The sequence below is a fragment of the Grus americana genome, chromosome Z, assembly GCF_028858705.1.
Source record: "Grus americana isolate bGruAme1 chromosome Z, bGruAme1.mat, whole genome shotgun sequence".
Classification (NCBI taxonomy): Eukaryota; Metazoa; Chordata; class Aves; order Gruiformes; family Gruidae; genus Grus; species Grus americana.
Window position 1 is genome coordinate 10,707,322 of NC_072891.1, and position 12,511 is coordinate 10,719,832.

The 12,511-nt window shown below is 58.1% G+C and overlaps 2 protein-coding genes across 4 annotated transcripts in view; one reads left to right on the plus strand and one right to left on the minus strand.

Annotated features, from left to right (window-relative positions):
• Positions 1 to 7,164, plus strand: part of DNAI1 (dynein axonemal intermediate chain 1) — a 157,361-nt gene extending 150,197 nt beyond the window's left edge. For all 3 annotated transcript variants that reach the window (XM_054810416.1, XM_054810418.1, XM_054810417.1), the window contains one exon: positions 6,901 to 7,164. In XM_054810416.1, coding sequence (XP_054666391.1) covers positions 6,901 to 7,005 — 105 coding nt within the window. In that variant the 3' untranslated portion in view covers positions 7,006 to 7,164. The remainder of the gene's footprint in view (positions 1 to 6,900) is intronic.
• A 2,180-nt stretch (positions 7,165 to 9,344) lies between these two features.
• Positions 9,345 to 9,797, minus strand: ENHO (energy homeostasis associated). Its single transcript, XM_054810422.1, has one exon. It carries the CDS (start codon positions 9,669 to 9,671, stop codon positions 9,486 to 9,488), a length of 186 nt encoding a protein of 61 aa, XP_054666397.1. The 5' UTR covers positions 9,672 to 9,797; the 3' UTR covers positions 9,345 to 9,485.
• Between the last annotated feature and the right edge of the window lie 2,714 nt (positions 9,798 to 12,511).

The window sequence follows — 12,511 nt, forward strand, 5'->3', positions numbered from 1 at the left end:
TGATGTGACTGAAAATCTTTTCCATGAACCTTGTGAGGAGTTTATCATCTCACCACGCTGCTCTGTTCGAGGTGGCTGCTGTTGGCTTGTCTCAGTGACCGAGGGTAATGATGCCCAAAGGCAAAGCTCTTCTCCATCTCACACTCACACTGCTCACAGTTAGAGTGCAGCCAAATTGTCCCCAGGGCTGGCAAAACCCAGTGTGACCCCCTGAAGGAGCAGAGAGCATGTTGCTGATGCTTCCTAATCACAGCATCTGTGCAGGGCAGAGTTAAGAGTATTTGCTCATTTGACCCATTTCAGACCATAATGTCTTTGGATAACTTTAAGATTTATCCTTCACTTTAAAGATACATTTTGGCGATACGTGAACTGAGGATCATGACCACATCCCTGTTTTTAAGCCATAAGTGTCAGATACGGAAAAAGGCAGAAGACCAACTTTTTTAGATGGTTTCGGTGGGTTTCTGCAGCTGGTACTGGGATAAATTCAGAAGGAATTAACAAGTCATTGTAATGCCCAGTTTGGAGGAGCTGTGGTCACCACCATGGGCCCTGTCTGTGCTCAGCTTGGCCTTGCTCACTGAAGTTTTCATCCATGGCTGCTAAATGTGGTCTTCTTACAGCTATATTTAGGTGCCTAAATTAGTGGTGTGTAAGAGACTTTGCTTGCAGCTCTGGACTTAGCAAGAAAAGGGAACATTCAGTGTGGTTGGAAGCCAAATCACTTTGTCAGTGGCCCAAGCAGAAAAGCTTGGTGCTTTCTTAGCTTTTAGGTGAGCCTGGTGTCACCTGTTGTGCACCCCACAGTGCCCACTAGCACCCTCCTCTGGCTTTCCTGTGCCCAGGGCCGGTGGGGCCATGCTCACACTGCGGTCACTGTGAGATGGGCTATGCTGTTTAGCAGCTTGCCGTGCTCAGCCAGGGTATACAGCTGGATCAGACCAGCCAGCAAGTGCTTTCAGGGGGCACTGCCGATGCTTCACTAAATCCTTTTAGCACAACTTGCCACAACGTGCTTCAGAGGCTCACTGCTTAGTATTTCTTGATCTCCTTGCAGAAGGCCAGTAGTGATCACACCACAGCACTGACTACCACAAAAGCAAAAGCCAAACTCTTTCACAGCTTTGCCGGAGGCTGCCAAAACAGGGAAGGGTTTGGCTCCTCCTGTGTGCATGTCTTTAGCTTTGCCAGAGAACACTGCAAGGAGGGTGAGCAAGAGTGTGGGATCCCAGCCGGTCTTCAGCACAGCAGGCGCAGAGCTGTGGTGACAGCTATCCGCCCTTACGGCCGTGGATGAGGGTTTGATCTTGCTATTAGCTCTCTGCTGCTGCAGAGCCCATCCTTTCCATCAAACAATCTCTGCCCTCTCCCATGGGAGTTTGTAAGCCAGCCAGCCATGTGGCATGCTGCAAGCAGGTACCCACCATTTAAATACAGGTGACCCCTGCCCACGTGCCCTGGGTGTCACCCAATTCCCTCTAGTTTATTCCCAGCCCCTTCCAGGTCTGATCCAATTTTGTTTGCACCTCCTGCCTGTCAGTTATCACTGAACTTTGCTGATGCAAAGTTTATCTACCTTTACTGGTAGATGTGTGCTGCTGAACCACAGGCTGGTCCCAGCGCTGTGTCTTCGCTGGTTCCAGTGTCTTCACTGGGGACTTCCAGCAAGCAAGGGCAGGTCACCTGGGGCAACGAGACCTGTCTGCGCTGCTGTGCCTTGGCATGGTCCAGCACAGATGCTAACAGAGATCTCTGAGTCAAATATGTGAACTGGAGCAAGGAGAGGTGCTTGCCCTGAACAGCACAGGTTTTAGCTTGAACTGGAGGGATGAGCATCTTTGAGGCCAATGATCCTGTGTGGTTGCTGATGCCTGAATGACCCCAGCATCCCCTGGGCTTTTCCGCCATTTTCATTCCCTGCAAGCAGATCATTTCCTGTGTCATTTATTTCCAAACAGTAGCAAAATAAGCCTAAATCCTTATCTCCAGTCTGTCAGCTAATCCTTCCATGGGCCAGGAGCAACACTGTCAAATCAGACTGTGAGTGTGCCTCAAGGCTCTCTGTGACTGATAAGCACATTGCTGCTGTATGTAAACGGGCTTCTTGAGAGACCAGAAGTGGTCCTGGTACAGACATCATCCCCAGCTCCATGTAACTCTAGCTTCACCTGCTGTATAACAGTGCTGGGTTGCAATAGGACCATGACAGGCTAGGATTTAGAAGGCTTCAGGGATGCAGGTCATATCACACCCCCATTGATGCATGTTTTGTTGGTGGCCCAGGGAGCTGGTGAGGAAGATTTTGCTGTGTTCATGAAGGAGTTTGGGTTTCCTTGGTCTTCCCAGCAGAAACGCTCCAGGGAAGTCTCTTCTTTGCTTTCATTCATTGAATTCACTGGACTCGTTGCTGGGATGCTTTGCTAATGGAGGAACCCTGGAGGTGTCACCTTAAACTACTCCTGAGCAGGGTAGAAAGACCAAGAAAAGGTCTTTTCCAGAAGCAACATGTCTGTGAAGACCTGGCAGGCTGTGTGCCCCTTCCCACTGAGGATAATAAGGATGGGAGTTTTGGGCAGCCCCATTGGTGGCTTCTTGGAGCTTCTCATCCCCTTCAAAATCAGTCTGTAAAAGCTTAAACCCCTTTTGCATGGGAAGCTGGTGTCCTAGGTCACTGGGCTGCTTTGTAAAGTGTCCAGATCTCATTCCAGCACAGCTGTGCCCAGAAATCCCATCCTGCCAGGAACGGCAGGGACTGGGACTATCAGTGTCATGATGGTAGCAGGGCAGAGCCAGGCCTGTGCCCCTTGGCCAAAATTCAGCAGGGGGAAGAGTCCCCTCTGCTCCTGGGGAAGTTATGGCAACTTTTCTATCTATGTTTGTACCAGCATGGTTGACTTCCTCACTACTTTAAAACATAAACATGTTTTGCTTTGTTTAACCGAAACCTTACAGCAGATGTTTTATGATTATTTCACCAATGGGGCAAAAAGAAGGATGTTGAAAAGTGCCAGCATTATGGCTTTTATGGAAGAGTTTTATTAACTCAGTGGTTTAGTGTTCAGCTAGGGAATGAAGGCATCAGCCAAGACGCAGGGAATCCAGTTTAAATTACTCCCATATCTTGGATGTAGAGTTCAGTATGTGCCAGCGTGGGGAGGGCTGGGGATCCCAGGGAGATGGGCCTGGGGTCTTCAACTAGCCAGTCCTCATCCTCATCCTCATCCTTGTCCTTGTCTTTGCTCTGTCCTCACCCCCGGGGCCTTGCCTCAGTCATCTTCCACCAGTGTCAGTACTCACCTTCCAGTGTGAGTACTCACTGTTGGGGCTGCAGGACCATCAAGGGTCCTGCAGCAGTTGCGCCCATACTGCCTATAGGGTTAGGAGCCCCATGCTTCAGTTTCTTTGCCTGGGGAGCCAGAGCAGAGCTCAGGCATAAGGCAAAGGGAGCGTGAAGGCAGTGGGGACTTGGCCAAGAACACAGCAGCACAGGGAGATGTAGGGGGTTTCCTCCCCATCTCATCTCCCTGGGGTATTGCTCTGTCAGTGGGGCAGAGTCTGTCCCCATGCAGCACCTTGTCTGCCCCTGCCATGAGCTTTCCTGACACGTCCCTCATCACCATTTCAACTAAGAGCATTTTGCTCTCCTGCTGGGAATTGTTAACAATAAAATCAATGCAAACACCGCTATGAGAGGCTCCGGTACCCATTTGATGAGCTCCTAAGGGACAGACCTCCTATGTAAGCTCAGCTCTGCATCTGTCAGCTCCGTGGGAGGGATGCTGTATCCTGGCTCCCTCTCAGCTCCCAATGAGCCCCATGGATGCAGTGTAAGCAAGGATGCAGGCAGAGGACGGGCTCAGCTACACACCAAGTGGCAGAGCCCCACGAATGTCCTTTCCACACCTGGCCATGGCATTCATCGGGAGGACAAACCCATCAGCAGCTGTGTGCAGAGGTGATGCTTCCCTGCACAGCACGTGCTCCAGGAAATTGCAACAGCTCTGCTCCGGGAAGGACTGCTTCTCTGAGGCCTGAAGCAGGTAAAGTCCTTGGATTTGTAGGAAGCTGTCGGATGTATCCAAACAGATACCACGATGCTGTGGTGGTGCCGTCAGCCACCTGCAGTGGCCTGGCCAGCTCACATGCACAGGCACCCCGGGAAAAGCAGATGGAGGAATAAAGGGAAACTTTCCGTTCCAGTGCCCCCAAAAGGACATTATAATTTTCCTTCCCTGTGTCATCCTGCTTGCCTGGTTATGTGGCGTTAAATTAGGGCTCTGGTTTGGTTACGGCTCATTACAGGCTTGTGTGTGGCTTTATTGCAGCTTGCTCAGAAGCACCAAAGGAGCTGAGCCAGTGTGAAAGTCGAGGTTTTAGGGACAGGTTGGTGACTGGGAGCTGAGCCTTGCCTGTGGCTGGTGATTACAGCAAGGCTCAGACACACTCCCCATGGACCTGTTGTAACTACCTGGAGGGAATTGGTCCAAGACCCTCCCTGGCCCTACCAGTGGGGAGAGCAACAGGCTTGGGATGGAGGCAGGCTGATGGGAAACGGCTTCAGCATCTCCTTTTCTCAGCTGAGCAAAGCAGGTTCCTCTTAGCCTGTCCCAATGACCTGTGTATGGTGCTGTGTGCGATGCAGGGTGCCAAAGGGAGTGGTTTGAATGCCGTCAGACAGCAAAGCAGCTTTTCTGCAGAAATAGCTAAGTCCTGAAATACCCCGAGCAGCTGTGTTTATTCCAACACTCTTGCTCAGAGAGATGCTTGGCTGTGACGTGGGCCGTTAGTACAAACATCGTTCCCAGTGCCTGCCCGGACCGGAGCCACGAAGGGCGTTGCTCACTTAGTGGCGTTAATACAAACCAGTGCCGTCCCGGCACGCAGTCGATGGACTCGATAAATAAAAACAACCCTGGCTTGTGCCAGCGCTTGGGCAAGGAGTGGGACAGTCTTATCAGGAGCAGAGGCGTTTCCAAATGTCCCCGTTACAATCCCCTCCCCCCCCCCCCGCCCAGGGCCGCTTTCACCCCAGCCATGCCCTCCGGCAGCCGAGAAAACCTCTGCTCTGTCAGAGTTGTGCTGGGCTGGAATGAGGGAGCAGCCTTGGGGATCCCTGGGGACTTCTTTCCCAGTGATCATCATCTTCAGCGATCATCATCTTCAGCAATGTCCACATTTACTAGAGAAACGTAGCAAGTCCCCTGCAGCCCTGTGACTTTGTCTTTGTTGTGCCTCGGTGTTACTTTTCAGCACTGAAGGAAAGACACGTGTTTGTAATTGCTGCACCCGGAGCCATTAGAGGAGCTGATTCAGCAGGAGGAGAATTGATCTTTTCTAAGCTAGGAAAGAAGAAAGCAGGCGACCTCCTTGCTCAGACGCTGTGTGCTGCTCCCTTGGCATCCCAAGAACATCCCCATGCGGAGGCCATGCTTCGGGGATGCTGGGAAGTGCCAGCACATCAGTTTTCCACGAGCTGCCTCCAAGCCCAGTTGGTGATGTTCCCCTTTGCTGTGCCACAGGGTCGGGGACACACTGCCACCTCTCCCAAGCCCACCTGCCAGACTGGGTACCAGCCTTCCCACTCACCTGTGCTTGGCATCTGCTTCCTGGGGTGCCCAGAGCCATGCGGGACACAGAGGAGCTTCCCAGCCCTGGAGCAAGGATCCCCTTTCCCCCAAATCCTGAGGCAAGAGCCAGCAGGCTGGCAAAGGGGAAGGCTGTGAGCAGAAGGCATCACTGAACAACAGGATGTGGTGACTGGGTGGATGCTGTTTTGGAGGAACCCCACAGGGTAGATGCTCAGCTACAGGAGGGCTTAGTGGGCTGAATGCAGGTTGAAAAATTCCTCTGTTGCAGCTGTGTCTGCCATGATATGTACCTGGAGAGCCCAAACCTCGTTATCATTTTCCCAAAGCCCCCAAGCTCCAATGAGAGTGACACAGTGATGTTGCAGGGCACAGCAGGTGGGACACACTCTGCCTGAAGCACTGGGTGGCACTTGTACCCTTAGCAGGGACATCGTCCCCCACCAGGCCTGGAAGCTCCTGCTGCTCCCAAGCAAGCACAGACTGAACTGGATAGGCTTATTTCTCTTGTGCTACGTGATTTCTCCCAAGATGCTGGTGGTTCGCTCTAGCAGCCAGGGAGGGAGCTGCTAGGAGGATTGGGATGGGTGCTGGGGGACTCTGAGAAGGGCTTGTCCTCCCTGTCCACGCTGAGGCATGGACTGGGGCTGGCGCAGCGGTGTGCAATGAGGCACAGGGCTGTCCCATGGGATGCTCGGGCTGCGCCCAGAGCAGGAAAGCCTCAGTGAGAAGCTAACAGCTCACCTGGGAGTCCTGACTCACTTCTCTGCCCCAGGTTAAGGGCTCTCAGCACCCACCTGCCCTCCTGAGAGGGTGCAAAATGGCTGATTCCCACTCCTGTGGCTGTCTCTGCACAGGAGTACTGGCATGGGATGGGCACGGTGGGACCATTTTGGGGAGGTTTGGACATCTGCATCGCTGTCAATGCCCTGGGAGTCACGCATGCCTGGCACCTCCTCGGGGCCTGGGGGAAAAGCTGGGGGGCTTAGAGGGCAGTGCAGTCCCACAGGGCAGAGAAGGGCTGGGAGGAGAGGCAGAAGAGGGTTTGTGTTGCTGTGGATCAACAGATCCATTCCCATTCCCATCCCCACCCAAACCCGTCCTTACTGCCCTTCACCAGTCCATGAGGGCTTTTATACATCTCATGGCACCTTGGGCTTGAAATATGGGGACAGGCAGGTGCATCCCCCCCCCCCGGGGTGAAGGCTGAGAGCTGGGATACAGCAGCCCAGCAGCCCTCCCCACGCTGGACCCCTCCCCATCCCTGTGGTCCTTCCTGCTCACAGCTTTGCCCCGCTTGCTCTCTTCGCAGGAGAAGAAAGGCCAGGAGGTTAAGAAGGGTCCTGAGGTGGAAATTGCAAAGCTGGAGAAGCTGCTTAACCTGGTGAGAGAGCCGGAGAGCAAGGCAGGGAAGTGAGCAGGGGGAACGACGGCTCTGCTGGGGGCCGCCGGACGAACAAGCCCAGTTTTGATCGGTAGCTGTTTGGCATGCAAGCCACGGGCCCCGTGCCGCCCGCACTTTGCATAGCAGTAACATTTTGCCTCTGTGCCCGGACAAATAAACAGAAGTGCTGGGAGAGCCGTGGTGTGCAGCCATCTCTGGGTCAGGCAGATGTCACCATGCTCGGTCCCCCAGAGCCCCACAGCCCTCAGCTCTTCCCCACCCCTGGCTGGGCTTGCACTGGGTGAGAGCCCCATGAAGGGCAGGTGAGAGCTGGTCCCACCAGCCCCAGGGAAACCTCAGGGCTGCAGCTTGATGGCAGCCAGTCCCACCGCAGTGTGGCCAGAGAGACTGAGCACTGAGCTGCAGCCCCACAGCCATTTGTGGGGTCAGCCACACACGGCCCTCTGGATTTTGGGGTGGCAGCCTAAGCCAGAGAGTGGCTGGGGATCTGGCCTGGCCCCCCCGTGGCTGTAGGAGAGGGACGTGCCACCACTCCAGCCAGTGTATCACAGCAGCTGCCAGCCACCAGCTTCGGGATGCTCACAGCTCCCCTCTCCCCAGGAGGGCTCGGCGTGGGGCTTGGCCACCTCTGCTCAGCTGGCAGCTGCGGGAACGGCTGGGCACTGGGGTCTGCAGAGCCTTCTCACCAGTCCGATGCTTTGCAGCAGAGGGATTAGCTGCTACGTGGCTGTGGTGACAGCAGGAGCCGCGGTGGCCTCACCGCATGCTGATGAGCAGGGACTGGCCATCACCGCTGGGGCCTTGCACACAGCTGCTGGGACTGGGGACCAGAGGTGCTCATTCCACTGGGCAGGGGTGGTGACAGCTCTCCTCCACGCCCTCAGCTAGCCTGTGTTCCCCGCAAGCATCCCTTAACTTAAGGGCATGGCTTGGAAACTCTGGAGCTTCTAGCGCCAGAGTTGGGGGTGCTCCCTGCAGACAACCACGTGCCCCCAGCCCAGGCAGACATGCTGTGGGCATGAAATACCCAGCCAGGTTTCTCACCCAGCATTTAAAAGCCATGGACAGGTGCCGACATGAGCCCTTCCTCGTCACCATCACCTGGCAAACCACCTGCAGTCCTGCAGGGACATCAGCCACCAGCCCCAGGGCAGCCACTCCTCAGTCCTGCGGGACAAGCAGGACACACCACCTCCCCCAAATTTTTCAGATGGTGGGCAGAGCTCAGAGACACCACCTGGGTCCTACAATCAGTTTATTAGTCTAGTAAAAACAACGCTGCAAAGGGATGTGTTAGCTACACCTGACGTGGGGAGGAACCACAGGCTCTGCCAGGCTTGGCCAAGCTTGGACAGGGACCCTGGCCAGCCTCCCTCCAAGCATAGCCCATCCCTCTATCCCCTTATTGAAGCAGCTGGCCAGCAGAGACCTTGGCTGTTGCTGGGCGCTAGGATGGGCAGGGCAGAGCCCTCCAAAACCTACAGCACCTGCAGGCAGGGTGGGGGAATGCAGCTGCCAGGCTTGGGGAGAAGGCAGACCACCAGCATCCCTCCACGCAGAGCCACTGCAGTCCCCAGAGAGCAACAGGGCTGGAACACCCTTCAATGCTGTCTGTCCAAGCACCCTTATCTCCCCGTGTCTCCACCTCCCCATCAAAAAGCCATCCCAGGCAGCTCTCAGCAGGGGTGGGGATGCCATTGAGGGCACGTCTGCTGCCCATAGACAGGTCAAACCCCGCTGGCTGGCCTCAGGTGGGAGCAGGCAGGAGGGCAGGCAGGGACACACACTCAGCAAGGAGGAGGGCTGTTTGCCTGGCAGTGTTGGTGCTAATGCTGAAGGGGACTAACAGACAGACCAGGGACAAACAGACCATGCAGACCCTCTTGTAGCTGCTGGGGCAGATGGGTGCCAAATGCCTTCCTGCAGCTGGGGGCACACGGCACCCCCACACCACTCCCAAAGACATCTGGACCAGTAACACCCTGCTCTGCCAGTGGGACCAGGGCTGCTGGGATCCTCCTGAACACATCCCACCACGGAGCAGCCAGCCCGCTTGGGGCCAGGTGCCTGTGCCAGCCGTGCTGCCTCCCCTCTCCAAGCCCCCAGTTGGCCCCACTCAGGTCTGCAACGCAGCTGCCACCGGCCCAGGCCACGAGTCTCAGGGAGGAGCCCACAGGCTGTCCCCAAACACGGGGTGTGCTTGAGGGCAGGGCTCCTGCTGAGCTCGCTGGCCACTGGGACAGGCAGGATTATCCCCATAGCACATCCCTAACCACTGTTTCTCCATCCCCATGGTTACTATGGGCATCTGCAGGGACTTCACACACCAAAATCACGCAGGTGAAGGGCTGTGCCCCATGTCATGGCCCCTGCAAGCAGCTCGGCATCCCGTCTGCTCTCACTGTGCCCAGAGCAGCGCCCCAATCCCAGTGCAGGCATCCAGGCTGGTGCGACTACCTTGGCACAGCCGGGTACCCAAGTCCCCAGGCAGCTCAGGGCTGCAGCAAGTACTTCTCTTCATTCCTTGTTTCATCTATGTCAGAAGCTGGACTCTTCCTGGGGCACGAGGGGGTCCTGCAGGCCTTGCAGAGGATGAAGAAGAGGATGAGGATAAGCAATGCGATGACAGAGTTAAAAGAGATGGCCACGACCGCTCCAGTGGAGAGAGCAGCCCCCATGGCCACTGCCCCAAAGGAAAAAGCGGGGCCGGCAGCTCAGCCCTACACTTAGGATGCCAACGCAGCGATCAAGCACGCAGCCTCCACCTGCCGGCATTGGCAGGGGACAAAGGGGACAGCTGCGGTGCTGGGATGGGGCTGGGGCCAGGCAGGCAGCAGGACGGCATCGCCCCGCCACAGTTCAGCCACTTGCAGCTGTGTCCTGGGCTTCACTGTGCCACTGGGAAGGATCGATCAGAGCTTTCTCTCCACTTCTCCTCCTCTAGCAGGGCAGTGGGGACACAGACACCCCTCTCCTCCCTCCTGCACCTGGAAGGAAGAAAGTGACTGTCACCGCCGGCACGAGGGGACAGGCTGCCCGAGACCCTCAGGACGGGCTGTGGAGGGGACCAGCAGGCAGCGACCCCAGGGCCCATGGGGCTCCTCTGGGGTTTGGAAGCTACAGCAGCACCCAGGTCAGTTGCTGTTTGCAGGGTCCTTTCCAGCGTCCCGCACCCCAGCTGTCCCCTCCTGTCCCCTGTGGGGGCCACTAAGCTGGAGGTGTCCCCAGTGGGAGACCCATCACCCCATCGTAGCCCAAACCCCCTCTCCAGGGCATCCCCGGGTGGCTCCAGGCAGCCTTGGCCCAGCTCTTGTCCCCTCTCCACCCTCTACCTGCTTCTCCGGCCGCCTGGACCCCGCTGCGAGATCCTGCACCCCAAAACGGGGCGAGCAGCTGGGGGCAGCCCCCCCTTGTGCTTTTTTACCCGGGGCGGGCAGAGCCCCGATTTTGGGGGTCCTCGGTGCTTCTAATCCCCCGCCCCGCCGAGGAGCGGGACACCCGCGGAGTCCCTGGGCAGCGGCGGGGCACCGGGCAGCAACAGGTCCCGCCGAATTCGCCCTCCCGTCGCGGGGCCCCGGCGCTACCTACCTGCCTCCGCTCCGCCCCAGGAACCGCCGGGACCCCGCCGGCGGGCGAGCGGGCGGGCGGCGCTGCCGGGTCCGAGTGCAGAGCGGGGTCCCGACACAGGCTCCCGGCGCAGAGCGGTGTGCCGGCGCCGGGCCCTGGTGCACGCAGCGGGGCCACGGTGCTCGGTGCTCGGTGCGGACCCCAGGCGCGGTCCCGCCGCGGGCCGCCCGGTGGGTGCCGCAGCCCCGCGCGCTGCCCGCTCCCTCCCGCCGGCACTGGAGGGCGGGCCCTGATGGCGCCCCGCCCCCGCCCCACCCCCGCCATTGGTGGCCGCCCCCCATCCGTCGTGTGCCATTGGGCGAGAGCTCGGTTCAGGGCCCGCCCCCTCGGCCGTCGCCCACGTGAGCGGCGGGGAGCGCCGCTGGGCAGCGCGCGCTCTGCCGGCCCGGCCTGGCCTGGGCCGGCCCGGACTCTGCGCCATCCTTCCCCAGCTGCCCAGGCTGCCTGTACTACTTTGCCCCTCCTGTCCTGCCCGTACTGCCCCCGCTGCCTGTACTGCCCTGTCTCTGCTGCTGGTACAGCCCTGCCTGCCCAGCCCGTGCTGTTCTTCCGTCCTGCGGGCCCTCCTGTACCGTCCTGCCTGTCCTGCCCATGCTGCCACACTTGTCCTCCTGTGTAGCCCTGTCCTGCCCGTGCTGCCTGTACTGCTCTGCCTGCCCTGCCTTCCCCACACTGCCCCTGCTGCCTCTACCGCCTCTGCCTGTACGGCCCTGCCTGCGTGGCCCACGCTGCCCTTACCTGCCCAGCCCGGCCCTGTTCTGCCCAGGGGGCACTGCCTGGCTCTCCCTGCTGCTGCCTTGTCCCGCCCTTAACCACCTGCTGCTGCCTGCCCTGCCCCTGTACACACATGTGCACGCACATTTGCGCACACACGTGCACACATACACACACACACACCTGACGGTGGAGCAACTGGGCTGGGGTCCCTGCCGGGACATGGTCGCAGGCAGGCAGAGGTGGGCACAGGCGCTGCTGCAGTCTGTGGAGGGGGGACAGGTCATTTAGGGACACTCAGTACCCCAGGGACCTGGGCAGTAGCGGCCGCATAGGCACAGTTAGCTTCTCCCTGTCCTGTGCAGGGGGAAACTGAGGCACGGGGCAGCACATGCCTGCTGAGCTGCAACCGCCAGCCTGCATATGGGGATCGGAGCCAGAGACGCTCTGGTGTGGGGTGTCACCCCGGGTGAAGGACACAGACATGGCACAGAGGGGAAGCAGCTGGGGCACACAGGGGCTCTCCCCACAGCTGTGGGGGTTGCTGGGGACCCCCAGGGATCAGGCCCCAGCACCCACAGCTGCTCTGAAAAGCCGCGGCTGGGCCATGTGTCTGTCTGGTGGCACAGACACACAGTGGTGACATGAGGGGATCTGCTGCGCCCTCTCGGGGCACAGGGGGCCTGTCCAGCCAGGCAGCCCCACACAGTGTGTCACGCTAGGGGAGGGAGGCAGCTGGATGAAGAGCAGATCCCTCAGACAGCCAGGGACCTCTCCTGGCTGACCCGCCGGGCTGCTCGGGGGGGGGGGGGGGGGGGGGGGGGGCTCAGGGATGGATGGGCAGCTGCTCCCTCTCTGGCCTGGGAAACAAAAGCTCCGGCACTGCCGGGTGCCACAGCACCCAGAAAGGAGAGCGGCTGCAGTCAGCCAAGGGTAACTTTCAAACAGCGAAACAAAAATAATTATCACTTAGCTGTTTTGATGAGAAGGCGTTAAATGTACCACCGCCACGAGGGAGGATTACACAGGCTGTTTGAGGATCTGGATCTCCACTAAGAGGGCGATTTTAACAGTAAACAAACACAAACACACTGCTTGTTGCAGTGTCAGAAGCAGTCTCATCAGGCACTCGAGCATCTTTCCTTGGCATTTATCACTAATCTAATTAGTCAAGAAA